The 24,999-nt window shown below is 31.0% G+C and overlaps 1 protein-coding gene across 2 annotated transcripts in view; it reads right to left on the reverse strand.

Moving 5' to 3' along the window:
* The window catches only part of LOC113054749 (band 4.1-like protein 4), a 37,747-nt gene that overhangs the window by 10,273 nt on the left and 2,475 nt on the right, over positions 1-24,999 (reverse strand). For both annotated transcript variants that reach the window (XM_026220523.1, XM_026220524.1), the window contains exons 2-10: positions 13,868-13,972; positions 11,579-11,630; positions 10,047-10,125; positions 9,840-9,937; positions 8,542-8,662; positions 5,219-5,306; positions 4,913-5,001; positions 2,369-2,432; positions 1,710-1,801 (exon numbers count right to left, since the gene is read on the reverse strand). In XM_026220523.1, coding sequence (XP_026076308.1) covers positions 1,710-1,801; positions 2,369-2,432; positions 4,913-5,001; positions 5,219-5,306; positions 8,542-8,662; positions 9,840-9,937; positions 10,047-10,125; positions 11,579-11,630; positions 13,868-13,972 — 788 coding nt within the window. The remainder of the gene's footprint in view (positions 1-1,709; positions 1,802-2,368; positions 2,433-4,912; positions 5,002-5,218; positions 5,307-8,541; positions 8,663-9,839; positions 9,938-10,046; positions 10,126-11,578; positions 11,631-13,867; positions 13,973-24,999) is intronic.

The following is a 24,999-nucleotide window of genomic DNA, read 5'->3' on the forward strand; positions in this document are numbered from 1 at the left end:
AAATGCAAAACCAACCAGCAGAGAAATAAAAAAACAAACATAATGAGAGACCAGACTAGAACTGAAGAATGCCGTATTCTGTATAATTTGTCACCACTGTGTTTCTGCGGGATAAAACATTCAGAGATCTGTGTGTTATGATGACAGAACATGATTCGGCTTGTTTTTGGGGTCTGGACAGTCCTGTTTCAGCTCTGTGCATGTCATGTGAACATTAAATTAAGTACAGTTTTATTAAATGTAAACTTAAAACTAGCTACCTGCACTTTTTTTTACATTTATTTTCTAAAACAGAAACAGAAAATATTATACAAAAATAATAAGAATTAGTGTGCATTTATTGGTACCTGTACTTAGGTTGATTCTGACATATTAAATCATATTTCTGACAAAATGTTACCAAAAATAGCTGATTTACCAGATGAAAGTACCAGATGAAACAGTATATCAAATGAATATATGCATACTATATAATAATGTATCCTAAACGATGCATGTCCAAAAAACTGACCATGTCAAAAAACGCATTTGCTGTTGTTATTTCCATACTTTTTATAGAATTAACTTTTACTTTTATACTTTCAGTTTGATTTTAGTTACATTTTTAGTAATTTTGTTATGTGCTTGTGTAATTGTCTGTTTTAGTTCAGTTTTATTTATTTATTTTACTTCTCAGTCAGTTTAAACTTAACAAAATGTAAAATAGTTGCCAAAGCAACATTTCTCATTTTCACTTACAAATAACTAAAAATTAAATTGAAATAAAAAAAAAATTAAAAAGTTTTTTTATTTTATTTATTTATAAATATAATATGGGCTTTTGTCATTTTTAGTTGTTTTTGTACATTTTAAATATTATTATTTATGTTTAATTTATTTCTATTTGAGGTTTATTTCTATTTTTAAATGGAAATAAGACATGTTCAATTTAACCTGTTTATTGAAATAGAGCTTGAATAAAATAAAATATAAATATTAAATGAAAAAAAAAATCAGTTTGAATTTTCATTTAGTTTAATTTGAAACACTAGAATAACAACTAAAGCTGAGAATTAAAATAATACTGAATTAAAAATAAATGAATCCTAAATGGCAATATTTAAAATGAACAAAAACTAATTAAAAAAGCATTTCAAATAACTAAATATTTAACTAAAATTAAAATGTACACTGAAATTATAAAAATGAAAACTAATTCAATATATGAAACTATAATAGTAAATAAATATAACTAGTGAAAAAAACGAATTAAATGCAAATTTTCTTTCTGAAAGTAATCACGATTAATCCAACCTAACATTAAAGTTTTTAAATATACTTTTATATTGCAATGATTTTACAATCAATCTTCAAATCAATGTAGAAACAACATAAAGACAGTAATATTTGTTTAATGGCATATTTTTTTATCACTGATACAAATATTACTGATGTCTCTTGATGCCAACCCTGCGTCAATTGTGTTAAATATTTTGAACACATTAAACTGAAAAAATATATGCACATGCATTAAAGCACTAATTTTGACAGCAGAAATAATATCCTAAATAAATGTTATAGCATGGTGTTACCATGTTTTTTGTACATGCATTATTCAGTTCCAATGAAATTGAATAATATTTAAATTCCCACCATTTGATTTACTATTTTATTTGCTAACTTACAAAATGAGTTTCTATAAGTAGAGCAGAAGATCTCTGTTGCTGTACCTGAAGAAGGTGTGATGCTCCACGCAGCACTTCCACAGGTTCTTGCAGGCCGTCTTACTGGGAGCATCAAAGAAGAACGACGTCTCATTGCACTGAAAAAACACAAGGACAGCGTGTTTAAATAGATATGTGTATAATCTTCATGTTAAGGTTCATCACCAGTGGTGGCCCTCATAACTCGCATGTGTTCTCATTAGTCTGATCTCACTAGCGAAGATGAAGAGGGTCCTAGAACGAGAAAACACTTCACTGAACCTTAAATTGGGCACTGGAGGAAACGGGTTATAGACTCTGTCAAGAGGCTTAAGGCCAGTAATAAACCTCCATCAATAATAGACTTTCCACTGACTCCTCAAAAAGGATTTTCCACACAGAGCTCAAGATGTTATGGAAGCAGTTACAATAAAGTAAAGCATCAAGTTGTCAAATGTATTTATATAGCGCTTTTCAAAATGTAAATCATTTCAAAGTAACTGCACACAAAATCATAATGGTAATGTTTATGACATCTTAATATCTTCATGCCGTACAGCCGAAATTAACATTACAGCTAGGTAATGATATCATGCAAAGATTGCATGTAAATTAAAGGGAGTGCAAGGTATCTAGAGATGACACACAGTTTAATATTGTGATGTTGTATTAAAAACAAGACTTACATCTCTGCCCATAACCCGCAGCTCAAACTGGGTTTCCTTGAAATACACTTTTGTAATTCTTGGCCTGAAAAATTAATATTAAAAGTTAATTATTTAGCAATGCAACGAGTGTCAAAATTTTACAATTTTAATAGAAAATATATATATAAAAAGTAATCCTTTATCATATAAGATCATAAAGTATCATATATCTTCTTCTTTTATAGAATCACTCCATATATTTTATCATATCATATCGTATATCATATATCTCCTATCATATCATATATATAATTTATGATAGGATATATGGTATGATATAGTAATGATATGAGATATAAGATATATCATATAAGATTTCTCATAGCATCATTATATATCATATTTCATATATGTTATCACACCATATCATGAATCTCATTTCATACCTTCTCATATATATCATATCATCAACAAGTAAATTAATTCCCAGAACATAGAGATTATTTCACCTAGATTAAAAAAAGAAATAAAATAGAGGTATTTCGTATTGCATGGTAGGAAAGTACTTCTACTTAAAGAAAAGCTCTAAAAACTGCTACATATCATATTTCATATATGATATCACACCATATCATAAATCTCATTTCATACCTTATCATATATATCATATCATCAACAAGTAAGTTAATTCTCACAACATAGATAAAAAAAGAGGTATTTCATATTACATGGAAGGAAAGTACTTCTACTTATAGAAAAGCTCTAAAAACTGCTAGATATGCTGACTTTTCGTCTCTTTTACAAGACAACAAACACAACCCCAGGCATGTATTCAACACAGTGGCTAGATTAATGAATAATAAAGCATAAACCGATGCAGAGATTTCCCAACATCACAGCAGTAATGACTTTATGAACTACTTTACTTCTAAAATCGATACTATTAGAGATAAAATTGCAACCATTCAGCTGTCAGCTACAGTATCGCAGTATCATTATCATTACAGTATCATTAAATGTCCCAAAATCTGTTACTAAGCCTCTCATTAATGCTGAGTTTTGCATCAACTTGCCTCAAATCACCTGCCTGTAAGTTTCTAGTATATCTAGTAAGACCTTGATTAGCTGGTTCAGGTGTGTTTAATTAGGGTTGACGCTAAACTCTGAGTTTGGAGCCCCTTGTTTAGATCGTATTGTTGATAATACATCATTGTTGATATTAAGAATGATCTTTTATAATAGTCAAAATGTCATTCCTTTTATCAAAAATAGCCACAGCTACTAGTAAAATGATTATCCTGTTTATAATGAATATCCTGTGAACGTCTTGCCATAATATCACATCATATATCATATTATATATATATATATATGATATATGGTATTATATGAGAAATATATTATAATATCATATCATACATCTCATTTTATATAATTTCATATCTCATTAAAGAATTTGTTCTTTTAAAGAATCTTTTAAAGTATCATATCATAGCATACAGTACAGACCAAAAGTTTGGAAACATTACTATTTTTAATGTTTTTGAAAGAAGTTTCTTCTGCTCATCAAGCCTGCATTTATTTGATCAAAAATACAGAAAATAATGTAATATTGTGATATATTATTACAATTTAAAATAATTGTTTTTACATTTATTATACTTTAAATTATCATTTATTTCTGTGGTGCAAAGCTGAATTTTTAGGATCATTATCACATGATCCTTTAGAAATCATTCTAATATGATGATTCATTATCAAAGTTGGAAACAGTTCTGCTGCTTAATATTTTTTCAGAACATGATACTTTTTTAGGATACTTTGATGAATAAAAAGTAAAAAAGAAAAGGAAGCTATGTTTTTAAAATATAAATATTTTGTAATAACAATATACACTACTGGTCAGTAATTTGGGGTCAGTCATTTTTTTTCTTTCTTTTTTTAAAATAAAATCAATACTTTTATTCAGCAAGGATTTGTTAAATTAATAAAAAGTGATAGTAAAGAAAATATATTATTAGAATATATATTATTACAATTTTTTTGTTTTGAATAAATGCATTTATTTTGAACCTTTTCTTCATCAAATATATTAGACAGCAGAACTGTTTCCAACACTCATAATAAATCAGAATATTAGAATGATTTCTAAATGATCATGTGATCGACTGATGTTACATGTGACACTGAAGCTGGAGGAATGATGCTGAAAATTCAGCTTTGCATCACAGGATTATATATTTTTTTATATAAAGGTATATTCAAATAGAAAACTATTATTTTAAATTCTAATAATATATAACAATATTACAGTTTTTCTGTATTTTTTATCAAATAAATGCAGGCTTAATGAGCAGAAGAAACTTCTTTCAAAAACATTAAAAATAGTAATGTTTCCAAACTTTTGGTCTGTACTGTGTCACATCATATTTAAAGGATTTGTTCTAAAAACTAAAAAAACTCCTGAAACACTATTAATGCGTGTTTTGAATGAAATGCGGGCGGGTGAATACTGACACAGCTTTCATTTTGGGGGAATTATTCCTGTAATAGGTGAAAAATTCAGTTTATGCATCAACCTACCAGAAATATTTCCCTACTTGGGTTTTATTTTTGTAAACCACGACTCCGACAGGCGTCAGGCCCAGGAAGTACTCAGACTGCTTTTCTCCCTGAAAACACACACAAACAATTCATCAGAGCCGACAATATTCAGAAAGTACACTGCCAGGATTATTGAAAAGCTGGATTAGGAATCAAGCCAGAACAGAGAAGAAATGCAAAGAATTAAATCATTAACAGAAAGACAAACATTGATATTGTTTCCAACTGAACAGAGTTAAATAAAGGAAGAGAAACAGCTCTGTTGATGTAAAAGGCTGAACTTACAAACACAGGGTGCAGATCCACGCCGTACATTTCCAGTGTTTTTGCAATTGCTAAGTAATTGTTTTCGGCCTCGGCAGGCACCTGACCCCTGAACAGAGAAGACAACACGTCACACAACACATAACTGATATATATATACATATACAAAATATATATACAAAGCAACCCACTTTTTCTTGGGTTGCCTCTCTTGAATTATTATACATGTATACTCAACAAAAAAGGTGGGTTCCATACCAACTGTTCATGCATTTATGATTCTTCACTAAACAACGACATGATTAATTTAATAATATAAAATAACATTTTTGTACAACTCATAATTATAAAAAAAATGCATAAATAAATAAATGCATGATCATTTATGTTGCTGTGGTCACATGTGCATTAATGCATTAAGGATCCCCCTCACAGCGGCGCGGATGGGTCTCTGCTGATTGTAGATGATGTATTATAAGTGTTGGGCCCCTACATTTTCTGCATCGCTGCATTCATCTCTTTCATTTGGGTTCAGCTGCATATTGCTCTTAACATCCGATGCTTTCAGTGCATACAGATATATAATGCAGCTCTGACGGGACACTCATGATCCTTTTGTACTGTCTCAGAGAGGGTCGGCACACTTTAAACGCACCTCGCTGCAGATCTCGAACACTAGCATTTATTTCTATATATGAAATATATTGTAGATAAAATATATGTATTCTTGTTTTAAATATATTATAAACACAAAATCAAAACAAAAAGCACACAAATCACTGGAAAAACTATCAAAGAGGGACTCGACAAAGAAATTTTGATAATGAAAACAAAATATCGATTATAAACTGTAAATATAAATGTATAATAACAAAGACATAATATTTAGATGGTAATATAATATGTAGACAATTATAATATATATATATATATATATATATATATATATATATATATATATATAATAAGTAAATATTATATATTAATTTGCATTATAAAAATACATCTAATATAATGACAAATAATATATATATATATATATATATATATATATATATATATATATATATATATATATATATATATATATATATATATATATATATAAATTATATAATACAATTTAAATACATTTTATATAGAAACTTATATATTTTACAGCCATATATATATATATATATATGTGTGTGTGTGTGTGTGTGTGTGTGTATGTGTATATATAGGCCCACAAATATGTGTATATATATGTGTGTGTATATATATATATATATATATATATATATATATATATACACACACACACACACACACACTATATATATATATATATATATATATATATATATATATATATACTATATGTAGTTTATATGTATATTTTTTTATTTTATTTTTATATATCTACATAATACAAATGTATTTATAATATAGTTAAAATATAAAATATTATATAATAATATAATACAAATATCGACAATACATATATGCTTATAAATTAAAAAAACATTTGTTTAATATAATAAAATATAATCTATAATAGATATACTTGTATAAATATGCTTATTTTTGTTGTGTGTCTCTGTAAAGTGTGTATAGAAACTATCCAGATTGTATTTTCTTTCTTTCTGACATGTGTTTTATCTTTCACTTGGATGTTATAAGTGGACAGATTAAATTATTCTAAAGAGGGGTGATTCTTTTCTATACTCACTCTATCTTTCTCTCTCTATATGCATTTTTTTTTTCATAAATGAATCCTAATCCTCTGTTTTCCATGAAAACACACACAATCAGAACAGCTCGAGGGATTAAAGCTTGTTTCGAGGGAACTGTTTAATAATGTGATTAATCTTGCAGTGTTTCTGGAGGGAGGTGGAATGTGTTTTTCTCCTCTGATCGGCTGAACTTCCAAGAGTTGAGTGGGATTTGAGCACCGACGGCAAAAAAACATGACAATCAGCAGCCAAACACACAAACTCAGAGGAAATCTGAGAGATCTGACTGAAATATGAGCACCATAAACCTGGAAAAAGAGTTTGAACATGATTTTCAGCGACCTTGTAAGATCCAGAACATTTACTGTAACAAAGAGAAAGAAAAAAGACATTTCTTAACATTAGCCGATGCATTTACTAAAATAAAGTAATGAGCTTTTTTTCATCACTTAACTATTGCTAATGTTTGTTAATAAAAATACAGATGATCGTTGTTTTAAACCATAAAAACATTATGAAATAAATGAAATATAAAAAGGTTATCTTATTTCAGATAGTTTCAGCATTTTATTTTAATTTGGATGTATGCTTCAATAAATAAAATGAAATGCAAATCAATAAATAAAATGAAACTAGAAAACATATATGAATAAAAAAAAATGAATAAAAAAAATGAAGTAAATAAATAAAAAAACAACATAAATCAATTATTAAATAAAATGAAATTACAAAACAAATTAATTAGATGACGTAAAAAACAAACAAAATTAAATGTAAAAATACATAAATTAAAAAGAAAAAGTGTATCATATAATATAAAAATGACAACATTTTGCTACCTCGTATAAATGTATATTTTAACTAATTTTAATAAATAATTCTTAATAATCATTTTGACTTAATTTGGATGTATGGCTTAATAAATAAAATGAAATTACGCAAATCAATAAATAAAGTGAAATTATAAAATATAAATATAGGAATAAATATTTTACAAAAATAAAAATCTAAAATAAATATATAAACAAATAAATAAAATCATAAGATAAATAAATTATCAAATTAAATTAAATTATAAAACAAATTCATTAGATAAAATAAAAAATAAACAAAATGAAATTTCAAAATACTACTTAAAATGAAAATGTGATTAATATAAAATAACACAATAAGTACATAATATAAAATAAAAAATAAATAAAATTGCTAAAAAATATTTAAATAAAATTTTAATTGACTGTACTGCACTGCATCTTTTCTTAAAAGGTTAAAATCCTGCCTAAACAACAACAACAACAACAACAATATTGAATTCTATGATATTTTGCTGTATATCGTAGTGTCATCTGTTTTGGTGAGGAAAGCTGCACATAACATCTCTCTCGCCTGTTTGTTAATCTAAGCTCCTCTGTCATCTTTAGTGATGGGTGCATGATGGGACAGGTGTCTCTCCACACGCACACAGGCTCTCGTTACAAAGACATGGACCACAGCCAGAGGACGAATCCTTACTGTCCCACACATGAAACCCCATTCCCACGGAAAGAGAGTTTAAACAGGAGTGTGGTGTTTGAGCTCATCTGTGACAGGGTTATTACAGATGAATGTGTGCGATGTACTGAGTCTTACACAAGCGTTTTATGAATCTGTTCGATGCTGTCCTCTACTTCCTCTTTCTGGTCGGGGACAAAGCGGTATTCAGACACGTAACCTGGCGTGTGCTTGTAAGGGTCGTAATCTCCGAGCTCAGCTGAAGCAGAAGACAAAGAGACACAACACATCATATAATATAATATAATGCTGGAATAGAAGTAATACAACTATATATTTAAATATAATTAATAATTATAATATATAAAAAAATTAAAAAATAAAATAAAACTAAACTATACAGTTAAATAAATAAAATACAATTTTAATGATAATATTATAATTATTACAGAAATAAGTCAATTTTAATGCTTAAATGGAATTAGACAAACAAATAAATGACTAAAGTGAATTAAAAAAATGAATAAAACTATCAAACTGAAATAAATAAAACATTGAAATTATACAAAAAAAATTATAAAATGAGATAAATACACGCATTAAAAGAAATCGTAAAATTATTCAAATAAAATTATAAGATAAATAATTATAAATATACATAAAATTAAATTATTAAACAAATGCATACAAATAAACTGTAAAAAAGAAATGATAAAATAAGGAAAAAATAAAATGCTTAAATAAAATAATTAGTGCATCCAAAATAAAAGATTTTGTTTGCATAATGTATGCGTGAACTGTGTATATTTATTATGGATATATAAACACACACAAACACACACACATTTATTTATCTATATTTATATTTATATAATTTATATTATAATTTAATATATAAAAATATTTTTTTCTGAAATATATACATGCATGTGTGTGTATTTATAAAAATTTGCATTTAATTTAAAAATTAAATTAAATTAAATTAAATTAATGCATTTAGCAGATGCTTTTATCCAAAGTGACTTACAGTGCATTCAGGCTATCAATTTTTAACTATCATGTGTATATATATATATATATATATATATATATATATATATATATATATATATATATATATATATATATATATATATATATATATGCACTAAACACACATATATATTATACAAACAAAACTTTTATTTTAGATGTGATTAATTGTTTGACAGCACTTAAAATTCTCAAAATATACCAAACAAATGAATTTTAAATTCACACCACAACATAACCTTTTATTCTCATGTTACACAAAAATATGAGTTATACAATTGCTTACTATATTAACAATCTCAGAGAGCATCTTATAAAACAAGTGGGGAAGCCCATAACTCATTTGTATCTGTATTAATATCTAGACTGCTGTATTAACTCCCCAGGAACAGATTTGCTCATACATTGAACAGCGAGCGCTCCCAGCTGTGTGCTGATGTTTGATGGACAGGGCAGTCTCCCCTGCAGGACGTCCTGCTTTACCTGAAGGAAGAACTCATACCTGACCCAAGACAGAAACACCCACAGTTAAGAGCATGATATTACTGAATATATGCACTTCTAATATCAACATAGTGCTGATTTATTCTCACGATACACTGAGCACACACCTTGTGATTTCTTCTTTCAGTTTACAGGGATCTTCAGGGTAAAATTTCACCCCAAAGTAGAGCGTGAACGGAGGTCCAGCTGGAAAGAAGACAACAACCCTTTAACTCAAATACACACTGATCTAGCGTCTAGAAAATACATATAGGGAATAGTGATTTATCTGTCTTTTATTAAAGCAAAAATACAATAAAACAATACAACACAGCCAATCAGAAGATATCTGATGTTTAAAGTTGAGCTTTTGGACCAATGAGATCGTGTTGTGGGCGTGGCTTACCCAGCGTGAAGCTTGGTTAGGACTAAAATACAAATATAACATAAATAAATAAACTGAAATTTAAAAATACACAAATACAATAAAATTATGATAATAAACAAATAAAATTAAGATTAAAAAAAGGTTGATAAAATGGAATTGATAAAATAAAATTATAAAAAAGTATGACATGATATGTAAAATGAAATGATGAAATAAAAGAAATAACATGAAAATATAAAATATATGAATAAATACATAAATTATAAAATGAATAAAACTAAACTAAAATTTTATTCTACATTTATCAATAAAATAAAATAAAATGAAATGTTTAAATATATAAATACTATAGATAAAGTGAATAAAAATGACAAATACTAGATAAATACGTAAAGGAAAATTTTAAAAAATAAATAAAATGTGATTATAAAATAAATAAATTAATACACAAAATAAATAAATTAAAAAATATTTTAAAATTGAAAGTTACAAATATATAAAGAAAAATTAACAATTAACATTGCAAACGTCTTAAAAAAAGAAAAAGAAAAAAAGGATTGTGATAAATTTGTTGATTGTAATCCAGACTTATCGCAGTAATATGTCATTCTGCTTTGTAAAGAAAAGTTGCATGTTCACAATTATTTCCAAACAAGCCTGGTTCGGACACACTGCCAGTGTTTACTACACAGATTACATGCATTTATAATTAATTATCAAAAGCAATAACAAGAATTATAGGTCATTTTAAGTTGCACAAAACATAACATAACATAGCATTATCCTCTACGTCTAATTTACCAATTTACCTTCCTGCTAAACTATCACACCTGGTCAGGTTTATTTTGGATACATTTTAAACAATAGTTTTAGAAATATAGCCAGGTGGTAGCGCGCAAAATATTTAATTCATTCATTTCCCAGAATTCCCTGAATTACTGAATTAAACAAATGTGTTGTAAATCCTGCCCTACATTCACATCAGTAGATATGCAAAACCTCAGCTTGCTGTGCAACTAAACACACAAACATAATTGTATTCATTACCACTTATTGAGATGGGATTAAACGCATAATTACTTTCAAATTATCATCTGAAATGATGTGAGTTTTATCAGGAGAACCATTACGGCTCCTTCTGTGCCGATCCATATTTAATCTCCACTGAAGATAGAGGATCATCATTAGGTCAGTGTTTCATCGCAAGATGCATTAAACAAAGTCTCCGAAGATTTCTGAGGAGCGTTTAAACAAAAACCAGTGCATACTTACTTGTTATCAAATCTTTATGCTCAGCGAGTGTTTTTGAGGGATCGAGCCAATACTGTAAACATAAGAGAGGAGATGTGTTCAGATGGAAACATCAGAAACAAACAAAACGTACAGACTTTAAATCGAACACTGCATTTGTGCTGCTTTTGGTAGACCTAAAACAGACTAAAATTAAGAGCTAATATGATTTTTATCAATTTCTGAAGAGACTGCCTTTGCTAAACCCACCCTTTTGATTCTCAACGACAACTCGTCAAAATAAAAGTTCGGTTTAACTTGAAGAAATTGTGACAGTAATATATTACTATTGTACAGTAGAAGCCAAAGCAAAAGTAAGCATAGGGTGTATGGCCTCAACTAAAATATATGTCTTACTACTATTACTTTAATTATTACAATTTTGTTTTTAAGTAATGATCACCCAAATTTTCTTCCATGTTTTAATTTTAACAGTAAAAATCTGTTTCGCAGCACTTTGTTCGCCCCCCAAAAATGAAAAGGTTTGTTTAATTTTAATTTAATTAAAAGATAAATAAAATTAATGTTTTTATGCCATAACACTGAAGAAAAAAAAAACCTAAACAATTAATAGATAATAAAAAAATATTAAAATTTAAACCATTAAAATTAAATCCAGTAAAAGTAAAACAGAAAACACAGGATTATGCAAAAAAATAATTATTTTTGAAATTAATTTAATTTAATCATTAAAGTCCAGATAAATCAAAAAGGAAAAAATGGAATCCTGAAAAATTAATACAGAAAAAAAAAACTAAATTTGGGGGAAAAAATAAAACCGATTATAAAACAGCCCTAAAAGATGTTGTCTGTAGAAAGTTTCTATTTGCGTGGTCAAAAATATCATTTTTTTAAAATACTTATCCATACTGAAATATCTAAAATGATTCCAACACTCTTTTTTTTATTTTTGCAGTTTTGATACACAATAGTATAACCGATACATCTATACATATATCCACCGTACGTTTACAACAAAATACACATTTAACAACACATATTTACCTCAAACTGTGAAAAAGTGTTTTAAATAACTTCCTTTTGTGATCTGAGTGGCTTCTTATCATAGAACGAGGCCGAAAGCATAATTTTGTAGTATTCTACACTGTAATACATACTGTGTGGATTAGCATTGCATTATAAATCGAATTATTACAATTTAAATTAAACATATGCAATTAGTTTTTCTCCATTGTTTTACCACCTCAGGAAGTTTTTATTAGTGTAAAAATGTACCTCAGTGTCATGTTATATTTATCCTCCGATAAAAATCTAAAATCGTATGGTATCGAAAGTAGTACCGAATATCGATATTTTTCAAGTTATCGTATCGAAATTCAAAATTCCAGTATCGTGACAACACTACACTACAGGGAAATGTTCAAACTGAATAAAAACATGAATAAAAATGAGAAAAGTATATATAAAAAAAATAATGCATACCCTAGAATCAGCTTTGCACAAACAAGCAGCTTCAATTTCTGCCCAGAAATGTACATAACTAGTTCAAAACAAGACTCCTCCAATGGATGCGGACAGATGTTTTATTTTAAATGTATAACATCATGTCAAAAATGTCTGCACCGAAGGAATTCTCTGTGCCTTACAATTAGATGAACCATCTATGAGTCAGGAGTGCATGAACACCACACCCAAACAGCAGAAAAAAGCATGCTTCTGAGTAAATTACACCCGGTTTTTACCGTAATAACCGTTCATAGAGCTGACAGATTTGTGTAAATGTAAGTTAAAGCGTGCCTTTCGCCCAGTGCATGCTCAGCAAAAAATCCAAGCTCGTGGGACAGGGACTGAAATGCATTGTGGGAAACACTTCTGTCTTAGGTCGAGCTAATGATCTAATGACTGTTGTGTTCTTTCACAATGCTGCACATTGACTAACACAAAATTTGGCTCTTGGGTAAAACTAACCATCCTTAACCTCAGACGCGACCCTTAGGACCTTACGAAAGCAAACTTCCTTAAAGGAATAGTTCACCCAAAAATGAACTCATCCTCACGTCATTCCAAAGATCTTTTATTGCATTTTAAATCTGAAAACAAATAATCAATGGTTCCCATTGGCTTCCATTATATGGACAGAAATAACAACGGGGAACCAAAACGTTCTTCAAAATATGTGTTCAACAGAAAAAAAGAAAGTTTTACAGGTTTGGAATGAGATGAGGGCGAGTAAATGATTCCAGAATCTGAATTTTTGGGGTGATCTGTTTCTTTAAGAGCTGATTTGGGATAAATTCTCCAAGAACTCACCGTTTGATGACTGTGGTCGCAATAGCGAAGCCCAAAATACTCGGTTTCAGCGAGGTTCACGTGACTGAAGACATAGTCCAACACAACAGACCCTTTGGTTGATTTCTGTGGAGGAAGGCATGAGAAATATCATCATGACCAAACTGTTTTCAGATCGCAAACAACATTAAAGCAATAGCACACTCAAAAAATTTACTTTTGCTGAAAATATACCCACACTCTTGGCAATTAAGATGTCAGTGAGTTTGTTTCGTCATCAGGTTTGGAGAAATGCAGCATTGCATCAGTGTCTCATCAGCGGATGCTCTGCAGTGAATGGGTGCCGTCAGAATGAGAGTCTGATAAAAACATCACAATAATCCACATCTTTTGTCTTCTCCAGATGTTCACTGATGGACTGGAGTGCTGTGGATTATTGAGATGTTTTTATCAGACTCTCATTCTGACGGCACCCATTCACTGCAGAGCATCCGTTGATGAGACACTGATGCAATGCTACATTTCTCCAAACCTGATGAAGAATCAAACTCTTCTACTTCTTAGAAGGCCTGAGGGTGAACACAGTCTCAACTGTACTGCGTCGTTTGTGGCTTCGTTCTGATTTAATACGGTGTTTGACAGGTTACTTTCAACCAGAAACCACACCTATGATAAATGACCTGTGCACACACCAGTCACAACATGAAAACAAACCGCTAATGCCAATAAAGCCAAGAATGACTAAGTAAATAGAGGTAAAAAGAGTAAAACTCAATGACTAATCCGTCTGACGAGCTTTTTCTTGTTTTTGAATATTGCTCTTCATGTCCTACAGTTGTTTGATATTTCAGACATGCTGAGGTGATTATCTCTCACAAACACAGCCGTGATGTCACCTGACACTAAAGAAACACGTGAACCGATGCGTTTCAGTCCGTCACACACTGACTATGAGTTACAGATTGAGTTTTCTGAGAGAAGGCTCTTCTGCTCACCAAGGATGCATTTATTTGATACAGTAAAACAGAAAAATGTGAAATATTTTTATGATTTAAAATAGCTGTTTTCTATGTTAGTATGTTGTAAAATGTAATTTATTTTCATGACTTTCAGCATCATTCAATGTCACATGATCTTCAGAAATCATGGAAATATTTTTTTTGTGATGCATTTTATTTTTTCAGGATTCACAGATGAATAAAAAGTTCAAAAGAACAGCATTTATTTGAATATAAATCTTTTGTAGCATTATACATGTCTTTACTGTCACTTTTGACAGATTTATTTTTATAAAGATACTTATGCATTTTCTAGAGCAGCAAATAAGCTTTTTCATGATTTCTGGAGATCATTGAAGACTGGAGGAATGATGCTGAAAATACAGCTTTGGTCACAGAAATAAATTACACTTTAACACAGATTCACAAAGAAAACAGCTGCTTTAAATTGTAATAATATTTCACATCATTACTGTTTTTACTGTATTTTTTATTAATTAAATCCAGCCTCGATGAGCAGAAGAGCCTTGTTTAAAAGAAAAAAAACCCAGCATGGCATCTTCGTGCTAGTAAATTCATGCAACAAGTACGTTACCACCAATAAAATCTTAACTGTGCTCATAAATCTCCAGTGTTTATGTGACATCTCTGCTGATAGTTGTGCAACAGCAGCTCAGACGTATGACACACGGAGAGTAAGAGGAAACCTGCAGGAGCGTGTGTGTGTGTGTGTGTGTGTGTGTGTGCTGTAAGAAACCACCCACACAGAAAACACACAGAGGGACGTATGTCATGATCGCTCCTGTTACACGCTGCAGGGTGAAACACAATGAACTTCACGTCTGAAACACTATACAGCTACAGCAGCAAACCCACAGGACTGAGAAATCACACACAAGATCTCTTCATCTAGACAGAAATACAATTAAACGGAGAGCAAGTGGAGAGCTTTCTACTGAAAACACCACAGTAATCTCACACGCATCTCATTTCTCATCAAATTAGCTGAGCTGCTCAACATTCATTTAATAACTCTTAACTCTTCACAACTATTGACTCATTTGGGTCTGTTTTTATTGATTTTGTTAAAAACATCCGAGACAAAGTTGATACTTCAATGAAATGTGATCGAATCACAATTTGAGCAATTCAATTGAGATAAATTCAATGTAACTTTGCAGATTTACTAGTAACTTGAAATTAATTCAGTTGATTTAAACTGAAATTGAATTTTCTTGTAAAACATGATGCAAGAATATAATCTTTTTTATTTACAATCACTGCATTTAATGTGGTTCAAGAGCAAAAATTAAAGCCAAGCAATGCATTTTATTTCCAAGCACAAAAGAGAAATCCACTGATAATTACCAGGAGAAAAATATAATAATATCTGGAAAAAAAAAAATATATATATAAATAATATACAAGTGTGGAAGTATAAAAATAATAATAATAATTATTATTATTATTATTTTAAAAATGCTAAGAAAAATCTGTGAGAAAGAATGCTGATAAAACTGAACATTTGTGGAGAAAAAATGTAAATAAATAAATAAGACATGCATTAAAAAAATGTAAAGCCAAAATTAAAGATTTTTTTCAGCGGAAAACTAAAAAAAAAAAAGTTTATTTCATAATCAATTAATAAATCACTTTTATTTCATAATAACAGAGTAAAAACATTTAAATTGCACATAAGGCAATTTTTTATCATATTTTTACTGATACAGCCTATGTTTCTACTTCCATTTGTTGTTCAAATATAAACTTTAAATCAGCGATGCAATAAAAACGTTTCCACGGCAGATTAATTCAAACATTCATTAAATAATGGAGTTAACAGAAATAACTCAATAAGCCAGAAATGAGCTAAATTTAAGCAACAACATTCACTTTGAACAGAACTACAGGAATAAACCTAACAGTTTGCAAAACTGCATGATTGGTCAACCATGGTGAACTCAGGTTTATTAAGGACATTCTTCTATAAATAGTTTTTCACTGTGGACACCGAGCGCTCACAGGTGATGTATGTATGTTAAAGACGCTCAGGTTCACCCGATGGCGAAATATCCATCAAAGCTGAACACGCAGAGGATCACAGGAACGGTCTTACCAGGGAAAACCCCCTCTGATGCGAGCGTCGTAATTCAAGTCCCAAAAGCCCAGCGGGAGGAGAACTGAACACCACACACCGCAAACACAAGCATCCTCCTAAAACATGCCCTCTGCATTCCTGCCGTATCTCTCTTCCTGATAAGACTTCAGCGCGGATCAGGCTGGGAATGTTCAAACAACAGGGAAGAGTGAAATGAATAGATAGGGAACGGGTTTCCTTGTGCAGAGAAATGCACCTTCTGTAGATAAAAACGAAACACTAGCCAAGCAAAGCTTTCCTGCGTCGGGACTGAAACTTAATGCCCACGTCTCTTTATTTCCATCCAAATGCATTATCAAGTGTATACTAATAACAGCTTTATTTTGAGGGACAAGTGAAAAAAAACTACAATTTTACAGCATTTTTTAGAAAAAATGTTAAAGCTGTGCAATGCATTTTAAAAACAAATACAAAGAGAAATCACATTAGATTTGCTTAATTATACAACGAAGAAAAAGTGCTGCGAATGCAATCACACTAATATCTCAAATCAGACACCAAGTCAATAAACCAATCAGAAAATATGCTTAATTGCCTTGAAAGAAGCTTGTAATGTAATGATTGTAATGATTGGGGGGGCAATATGACCCGGATGTGCTCTCGACAGGTTTCCTCAGATCCCAGTGAGATTCTGGAGGTTTGATCATTGAGGAGATTCTTTGAAACAATTAACTCCCTTTAACATGCCCTGCTGTTCCCATAGCAACGGGGTCACTGTTAACGAGGCCTGACCATCTGCTGACCGCTGGTGTGTGTGTGTGTGTGTGTCTCCATCAGCAGATGTTCCTTTACTCCCCCAGAGACCTGAACGAGACTAAATGGGTGAATCTGACGAAAACTGTCAGGAACACGACCAGGTCACATTTCACCCCAAACTCAAAGAGAAAGAAAGAAGAAATTATGCTTTGCACAAAGAAAATGATTGAGAAATGCATCAAGAAAATGATTGAGAAATGCATAAAGAAATGATTGAGAAATGCATCAAGAAAATGATTGAAAAATGCATCAAGAAAATGATTGGAAAATGCATCAAGAAAATGATTGGAAAATGCATCAAGAAAATAATTGAAAAATGCATCAAAAAATGATTGAAAAATGCATCAAGAAAATTGTTGAAAAATGCATCAAAAAATTATTGAAAAATGCATCAAGAAAATGATTGAAAAATGCATCAAAAAATTATTGGAAAATGTATCAAGAAAATGATTGAAAATGCATCAAAAAATGATTGAAAAACGCATAAAGAAAATTATTGAAAAATGCATAAAGAAAATTATTGAAAAATTCATCAAGAAAATGACTGAAAAATGCATAAAGAAAAGGATTGAAAAATGGATAAAGAAAATGGTTGGAAAATATATATTTTTTCATGTCAATTAGACAAAATAAATTCATATAGAAAGAATCTTGAGAAATCTGAAAATCTTGGAAATCTGTGAAAAAAAGAATTCTTCTAACTCCAGAAAAAGACATGATGTTTTGCATAAACAAGCCATTTTCATGACAATTAACCACACTGAGCCCTAAATTCTTGTGGGCTTCTATTGTGAAGAAAGAACCTTGAGAAAATTATTGGGCAAAAGAATCTTGAGAAAACTCTTTGTGTAAGAATCTAAGGAGAAAAAAAATCTTGAGTAAATTCTTTAAGAAATATTTATTTTCAAACTCACGAGAAAGAAAGTAATTATATTTTGCATTAAGAAAATATATCCTTTTTTATGACAAACACATTTTCTTAACTTTGAAAAGAATGTTGATAAAAAAGATTTGAAAATAAATCATGAGAATTTTTTAAAGAAAAGACATTCTATTTAAACTCTAATGAAAGAAATAAGTTATATTTTGCAAAGCTTTTTCATGTCAATTAAACACATTAAGCCCCAAAATTCTCTGAAAAATAATCTTGAGAAAATAGTTTGAGGACAAATCTTGAGAAAAATGTGGAGAAAGATTGTTGATTCTTTAAGAAAGAACGTGGAGAACATTCTTTGAAAGAGTATTTCTCTTCAAACTCAAGACAAAGAATTATATTTTGCATAAAGAAAATTATGTATTTTCATGAAAATAAAAACAGATTAGCCTCAAAATTCTTTATGCAAGTAATGTGTGAAAAATTATAATAATAATAACTGTACAAGCACAATACATTATGGTAATATTTGCTGTACTTAATATAGTCGTACCTTTATTGTGTGATGAAATTAATTATAATAAAAAAGTCCTGAGAACATCCTAGAATAAAAAGAATGACAAAGCACTTAAAAAAAGGCTATTTAATTTTTTTATTCTTTTGATTTCACTTAGACAGTGGGAGCTCTGCTTTGAGAAGTCACAGTAGAAACAAAGGTAGAGAGCGCTGTGGGACCTGAGCGTGTTTTAATGACTAAACACAACAGAAAAGCCACTTCTCTCCTGGTTTCTGCTGGAAACGGTCCAGGTGTCTCAAACCCCCTCTGCGCTGGTGGCACAGACCCTCCTGTTTCCATAGTTACTCGAAAATAAAAGACAAAGATGCGACACATGGAGCAGCGGAGATTTACAACAGCACTGAGGAGCACGCTTGACAAGTCTTGAGTCACGGCGCATTGTTAACCAGCGATATTACAAGCGGCTAGCATTCTTCTGTGAATGCAAACAATAGGTTAAAAATGCAGGATGCTCTTGGAAAGGCTTTACAAGGTAAAAAAGCATGCTCTCAGTATACTACAGAATGATTAACAAATTGGTATTTACATGCAACTCCAACTACACTGTGGCATTGGCATGGTGCATGTCCAAAAAACATGCTATTTCAATGCAATCATTCTCAAAAAACATGAACACAAGGGGGGAAAAAAGCAAATGTCTGTGTTCTGCAATACATCCCAACCACCATGACTGGAAGAAACACTTGCAATCAAAGGCAAAGGAAATTACAGACAAATAAACACAGCGAACACTGATAACATGTGCTTTGAGCTCCTAACCAAACACATTAACCAAAGCTGAAAGAGGAAGCCAAACATGAAACGTGAATAAATAAATGCACACTAATTTACTTGGGGGAGAAAAAAACCCGCAGGAAAGCAAAATAACATCTCTGACACACAATTCACAATTCTGATATTATAACTCACAATTGTGTTTTGCATCTCTTAATTCTGAGAAAAAAGTCATAGTTCTGAGTTTACATTATATATATGATTTATTATATATATTATGATTATAATATATTTCAGATTTTTACCCCCAAATTGCAAAAAAAAAAAAAAAGTCTGAATTGTGAGATAAAAAGATGCAATTTCCTTTTTTTTTATTATTTTTTATGCCATGGTGGAAACAAGCTTCCATCTCATTTGTTCTCCCAAAAATTCTTGGAAAAAGAATCTTACGAAAATCTTCAAACTCGAGAGAAGACCCCAAAAAAAAAAAAAAAAACACTTGTGGAAATTTCTGGAGAAAAAAAAGGAAATTATATTTTGCATAAAGAAAATAATGATTTTTAAATGACAATTATTAGCCCAAAATTCTTATAGCAAATAATGTGAAAAAGAAGAAAACATTATTTAAAAAGTAAAAGTATTAATATGTAATGGTAGTATTTGTTGTATTTCTATTAATTCATGATGAATTTAATTTAAAAAGAGAGCGAGAGTTCCCGAATATGGAGAAATTTTTTGTTTCTCCTACACAGTTCCTGTAAAGATCTCAAATATGTCTCAGATTTGCCAAGATCGCAAAAAGAAAGTTTTTGAAACATACCAATTAAAGCTGCGGTAGGTAACTTTTGACGCTCTAGTGGTTAATTAACAGAACTGCTTGCGTCTTGTGGAAGAACATCGTAGCCGGAACTACTTCTCTCTGTTTATGTCTATGAAGAATCACAAAGGTACTGGGTTACTCCGCCGCGGTACCCCCGAAGCAATCTAAAATAGTCCGAATATAAACACTTATTATAGGTGCACCCTAGTGATTCAGGACAAGCCAAAAACACGGTTTGGAAAATGGATTCATGGTGTACTCACTTATTATATACATATTTCTACATTTTGAACACAAAACAAAGTTACGGACCGCAGCTCTGATTGGTTGTTTCTTAACGGGAGCGGATGGTTTTCTGCAAATGGCAATAGGACACTGGGAGGAGATTATCTGTCTCATATTCTACTGTCAGGACATAATGACAGGTTTAACAAATATGTAAAAAATATATTTTTACAAAAGTTACCTACTGCAGCTTTAATTGAAACGAACCGCTTTATTATCATCTTATCTTGTTTTGGGTCGTGGGTCCCTTTAACAAATTCTACTTATTGTTATTTCTTCTACAGTGATTTACAATAAATTTACCTTATAAATTTTTTTTTTTTTTGACATATTACCCCAATAAAAGATCTAATACAATTAGAACTTTAATACACCACACTGTAGAAAAAGTAAATAAAGATGTTTGGAGCATGTTTTACAACAAAACACTACATTAGCTTAGCATTTCTTTGCAATTATTTGTGAACTTCACAAGCAATTTTGGGTTGAAAATAGTTTCAAAGTGAATCCTATGCCGTTTTTTTTTAGGAACTTGGTTAGTTCTTTAATAAGAGATTTCCCAGCTACCGGATCTGAGTTTATGATTCAGTCTACAGATCAAGAAGCTGAATATTCCATGTTTCTCTGGGAACTAAAACCCAGAAACCACGTCTCTCTGGAGCTCTGCGCTTTGGGAGAGTTTGTGCACGGCAGACAAATTTAAAATTAGACTCCAGCATCAGTAATAATTCATATGCACGAGGCTTGTTGAAATACTCAGCTTGATGACGGATGAACGTTTCTGAAAGCCTTTGTTGAACGCTTGCTTTTGACTTCGGAATGAACTTCCCAAGCCATTATAAACGACAGAAGCCTGGAACAAAACTAAAGACCGATGCAGCTAGTTTTTAAGACTGACGCGGTTCAGAATAGCTCTGGAGTGACTCTTAAAGGTTTAAATAAAGCATAAAAGAACAACAAACCGGCTTGATTATTTTTGATCAGTCTTTTATAATTCAAAGCGATTCTCAGACGAATTTTTGATGTAAATTTGATGAGCACCTCAATAAGCTCAATCAACTGGATAATTAGCATTCTGATTGCCAACGGTGGTTCATTTAAGAACTGTTTCAGCCGTCTGCACACGCCGAAGGAATGTGTCTGTAGAAAAACAAAGCAATCAGTGTTGATTCTGCGTTTGACAGGAGAGATTACGACCCTCGGTGTGACTGAAGGAAGTCGCTGATGCAGAGATTATTCTCATGTTCTTTTCTCGCTCCTTCAAATCTCTGTTAAATCCTCTGACCTCATCTGACACAAAAACACTGCTGACACCAAGTCCGCAGATGGACTGTGCATGTCCGCACCATTTTGTGACAACATCGGCAGAATTCTGTGGGATTTAAGAGGATTTATATATGTTAAGATGTGTAAATTGAAAGTTCTACGGTTACTGTACTAGTAGCTGAAATCACAAATCAAAGATATTCAGAATTTGATTGCAATCAACTCTAGCTCAATCAGTTGCAACACCAAGTCCATGGGTTCGATTCCCAGAGAATGCATGACTTGATCAAATGTTTACTTTAAATGCAGCACACGTCATTTGGATAAAAGCATCTGCCAAATGCAAAAACGAAAATTGTGAATTTCCATTACAGTTCTGTTGAATTTTAATTCTAGAAAGTAATTCACAGCCATGGTAACTTTCTGCCAACAGACCATAAAATTATAGAATATATTATTGTAAAACTATATGCTGTACTTTTGGTTTCCAACCAATTAAAATGGGTACAATTCAACAATTTGGACATTAAGTCACAGTGGAATTCCTGTATATTTGGAATCGAAATATAGGGCCATAAAAATGAAGATACCAATAGAAATATTTGTCAGGAACCACAATCTAAAAGGATATTGAGGTATCTTTAATATTTCTTGAGGTACATGCATGCAAAATAAAAATAGTTTTTTTTTTAAGTGCTATTTTCTATTTGCATACAATGCAACAAAGATTTGTTGCGCTCTAATATTACACTCGTATCAGCCAATCAAATTCAAGGACCAGAAAGAATTGTTGTGTGTGTGTATATATATATACATATATATATATATATATATATATATATATAATATGAACAAAGGAGTCCATTCCTAAGGGTAAAGACTGATGGTTTAAATTCTTAAGAGCAATATTTAGGCGTTTAAGTGTGTTTCAAATAACACCTTTATAATAACAATTGTTTTTAATTACAGGTTTGAGATAATTATCTGTGAGGTGAGGTTTCTCGGAGGAATGTTGTATGACAGGCTCACTGGAAGCAATAGACTATCAATATTGTACATCTCTCCAGCACACTTGTATTCACTGATAAAATCGTATCGTAGGCATTAGCTTGGGTTTGTTTTGAATCTTTACTACGGTGTTGTTGGCATGATATTCTTGATATGAGTATTCAAGGTGTTCATATCTTCTTAATATTAGCCACCACTGTCATCAAACTAATAAAAAATATCATATGATTTTAATCTAATTTTACAGTTGGTTGGCAGAACGCTACAGTGGGTGTGTATTATATTCTGAGTGAATTCCTTTCTTGAATGAGATGTTGGCAGAGCCAGTAAAACATCTCTGGGCTGTCAGGGGCTTCAGAGTTCAGGTTTGGAGTCTGTCTGTGCCTGTCTCTGACGAAACCATACACCCCTGCATCACACACGCACACGCACGCACACACACACACACACACACACACACACACACACACACACACACACACACACACACACAGAGAAACATGTAAATCTCGGGATAAATAAATGCTGTTCTTTTGAACGTTCTATTTATCAAAGAATCCTCCAAAATTAAAAGTGCATCACATTTTTCACCAAAATATTGTGCAGCACAATTGTTTTCAACATTGATAATAAACAGAACTGTTCCTCGAGCAGCATATTATAGTAATTTCTGAAGATCATGTGACACTGAAGACTGGAGGAATGATGCTGAAAATACAGCGGAGCATCACAGAAATACATTACACTTTAACACAGATTCACACAGAAAACAGTTATTCTAAATTCTAATAATATTTCACAATATTACAGTTTTTACAGTATTTTTTATCAAATAAATGCAGACTTGGTGAGCAGAAGAGACTTCTTTCAAAAATATTTAAAACCCCTTACAGACTAACCCATACCTTTAAAAGAAAACTTCATGCACTTTTAAAATAAAAATAAATAAATATATATTTAATGCATTAAATGTTTTATCATTGGGAAAGCTAATGCACAAAAATGCACATCATATGAGCTGCGAACGCGGTTTATTATTTGTAATGGCACATTTTCATTACAAGATGAGCACCAGATAATGCGCTTAAATGGTCACACTGTACAACAAAACGGTCAATAATTTAATTCTGTCCTCTTCTCTACTGTATAATTAACTAATTAGGCTCATCATCATTATTAATGTGAGCTGTGAAATCAGCGTGTAAGTGAATATGTAAAACACCACACATGCAGGAATCCCATTAAACGCATCAAGGTGGGATTAGATCCAGAGCTCGCATTAGTCCGCATTATGTTAAAATGACATATTATTTGTGTGTTTTGCATTACAATAAGAACATTTGGTGGTTTGAATTTGTTTAATTGTCACGTAAATAAACTTTCCTATTTACTTGCTTTCATTTCTGTTCAATTGTAGAGCGAAATGTGTCCCAGAGATTCCCTCAAATATGTGATATCGCCACTGTACAAAGAAAACATTTTCTGTGCACCTCATCCTGAACCTCTGAACGCCACAATAACAGCTTTTAATAATCTTTGTTTTGTTTTGTTCTGAAATGTGCCAAAGGTCCTTATTGTTTCGTGCCATGAGTTTTCTCACAGGAAACACCGCGGAGGAAGACAGTCTAAATCTGGTCAGAAATGAGAGCATCACCTCGACACAAGCACGGCCTCCAAGTTGCTGTCTTTGTTTTGTG

Source organism: Carassius auratus, chromosome 35, assembly GCF_003368295.1.
Source record: "Carassius auratus strain Wakin chromosome 35, ASM336829v1, whole genome shotgun sequence".
Taxonomy (NCBI): Eukaryota; Metazoa; Chordata; class Actinopteri; order Cypriniformes; family Cyprinidae; genus Carassius; species Carassius auratus.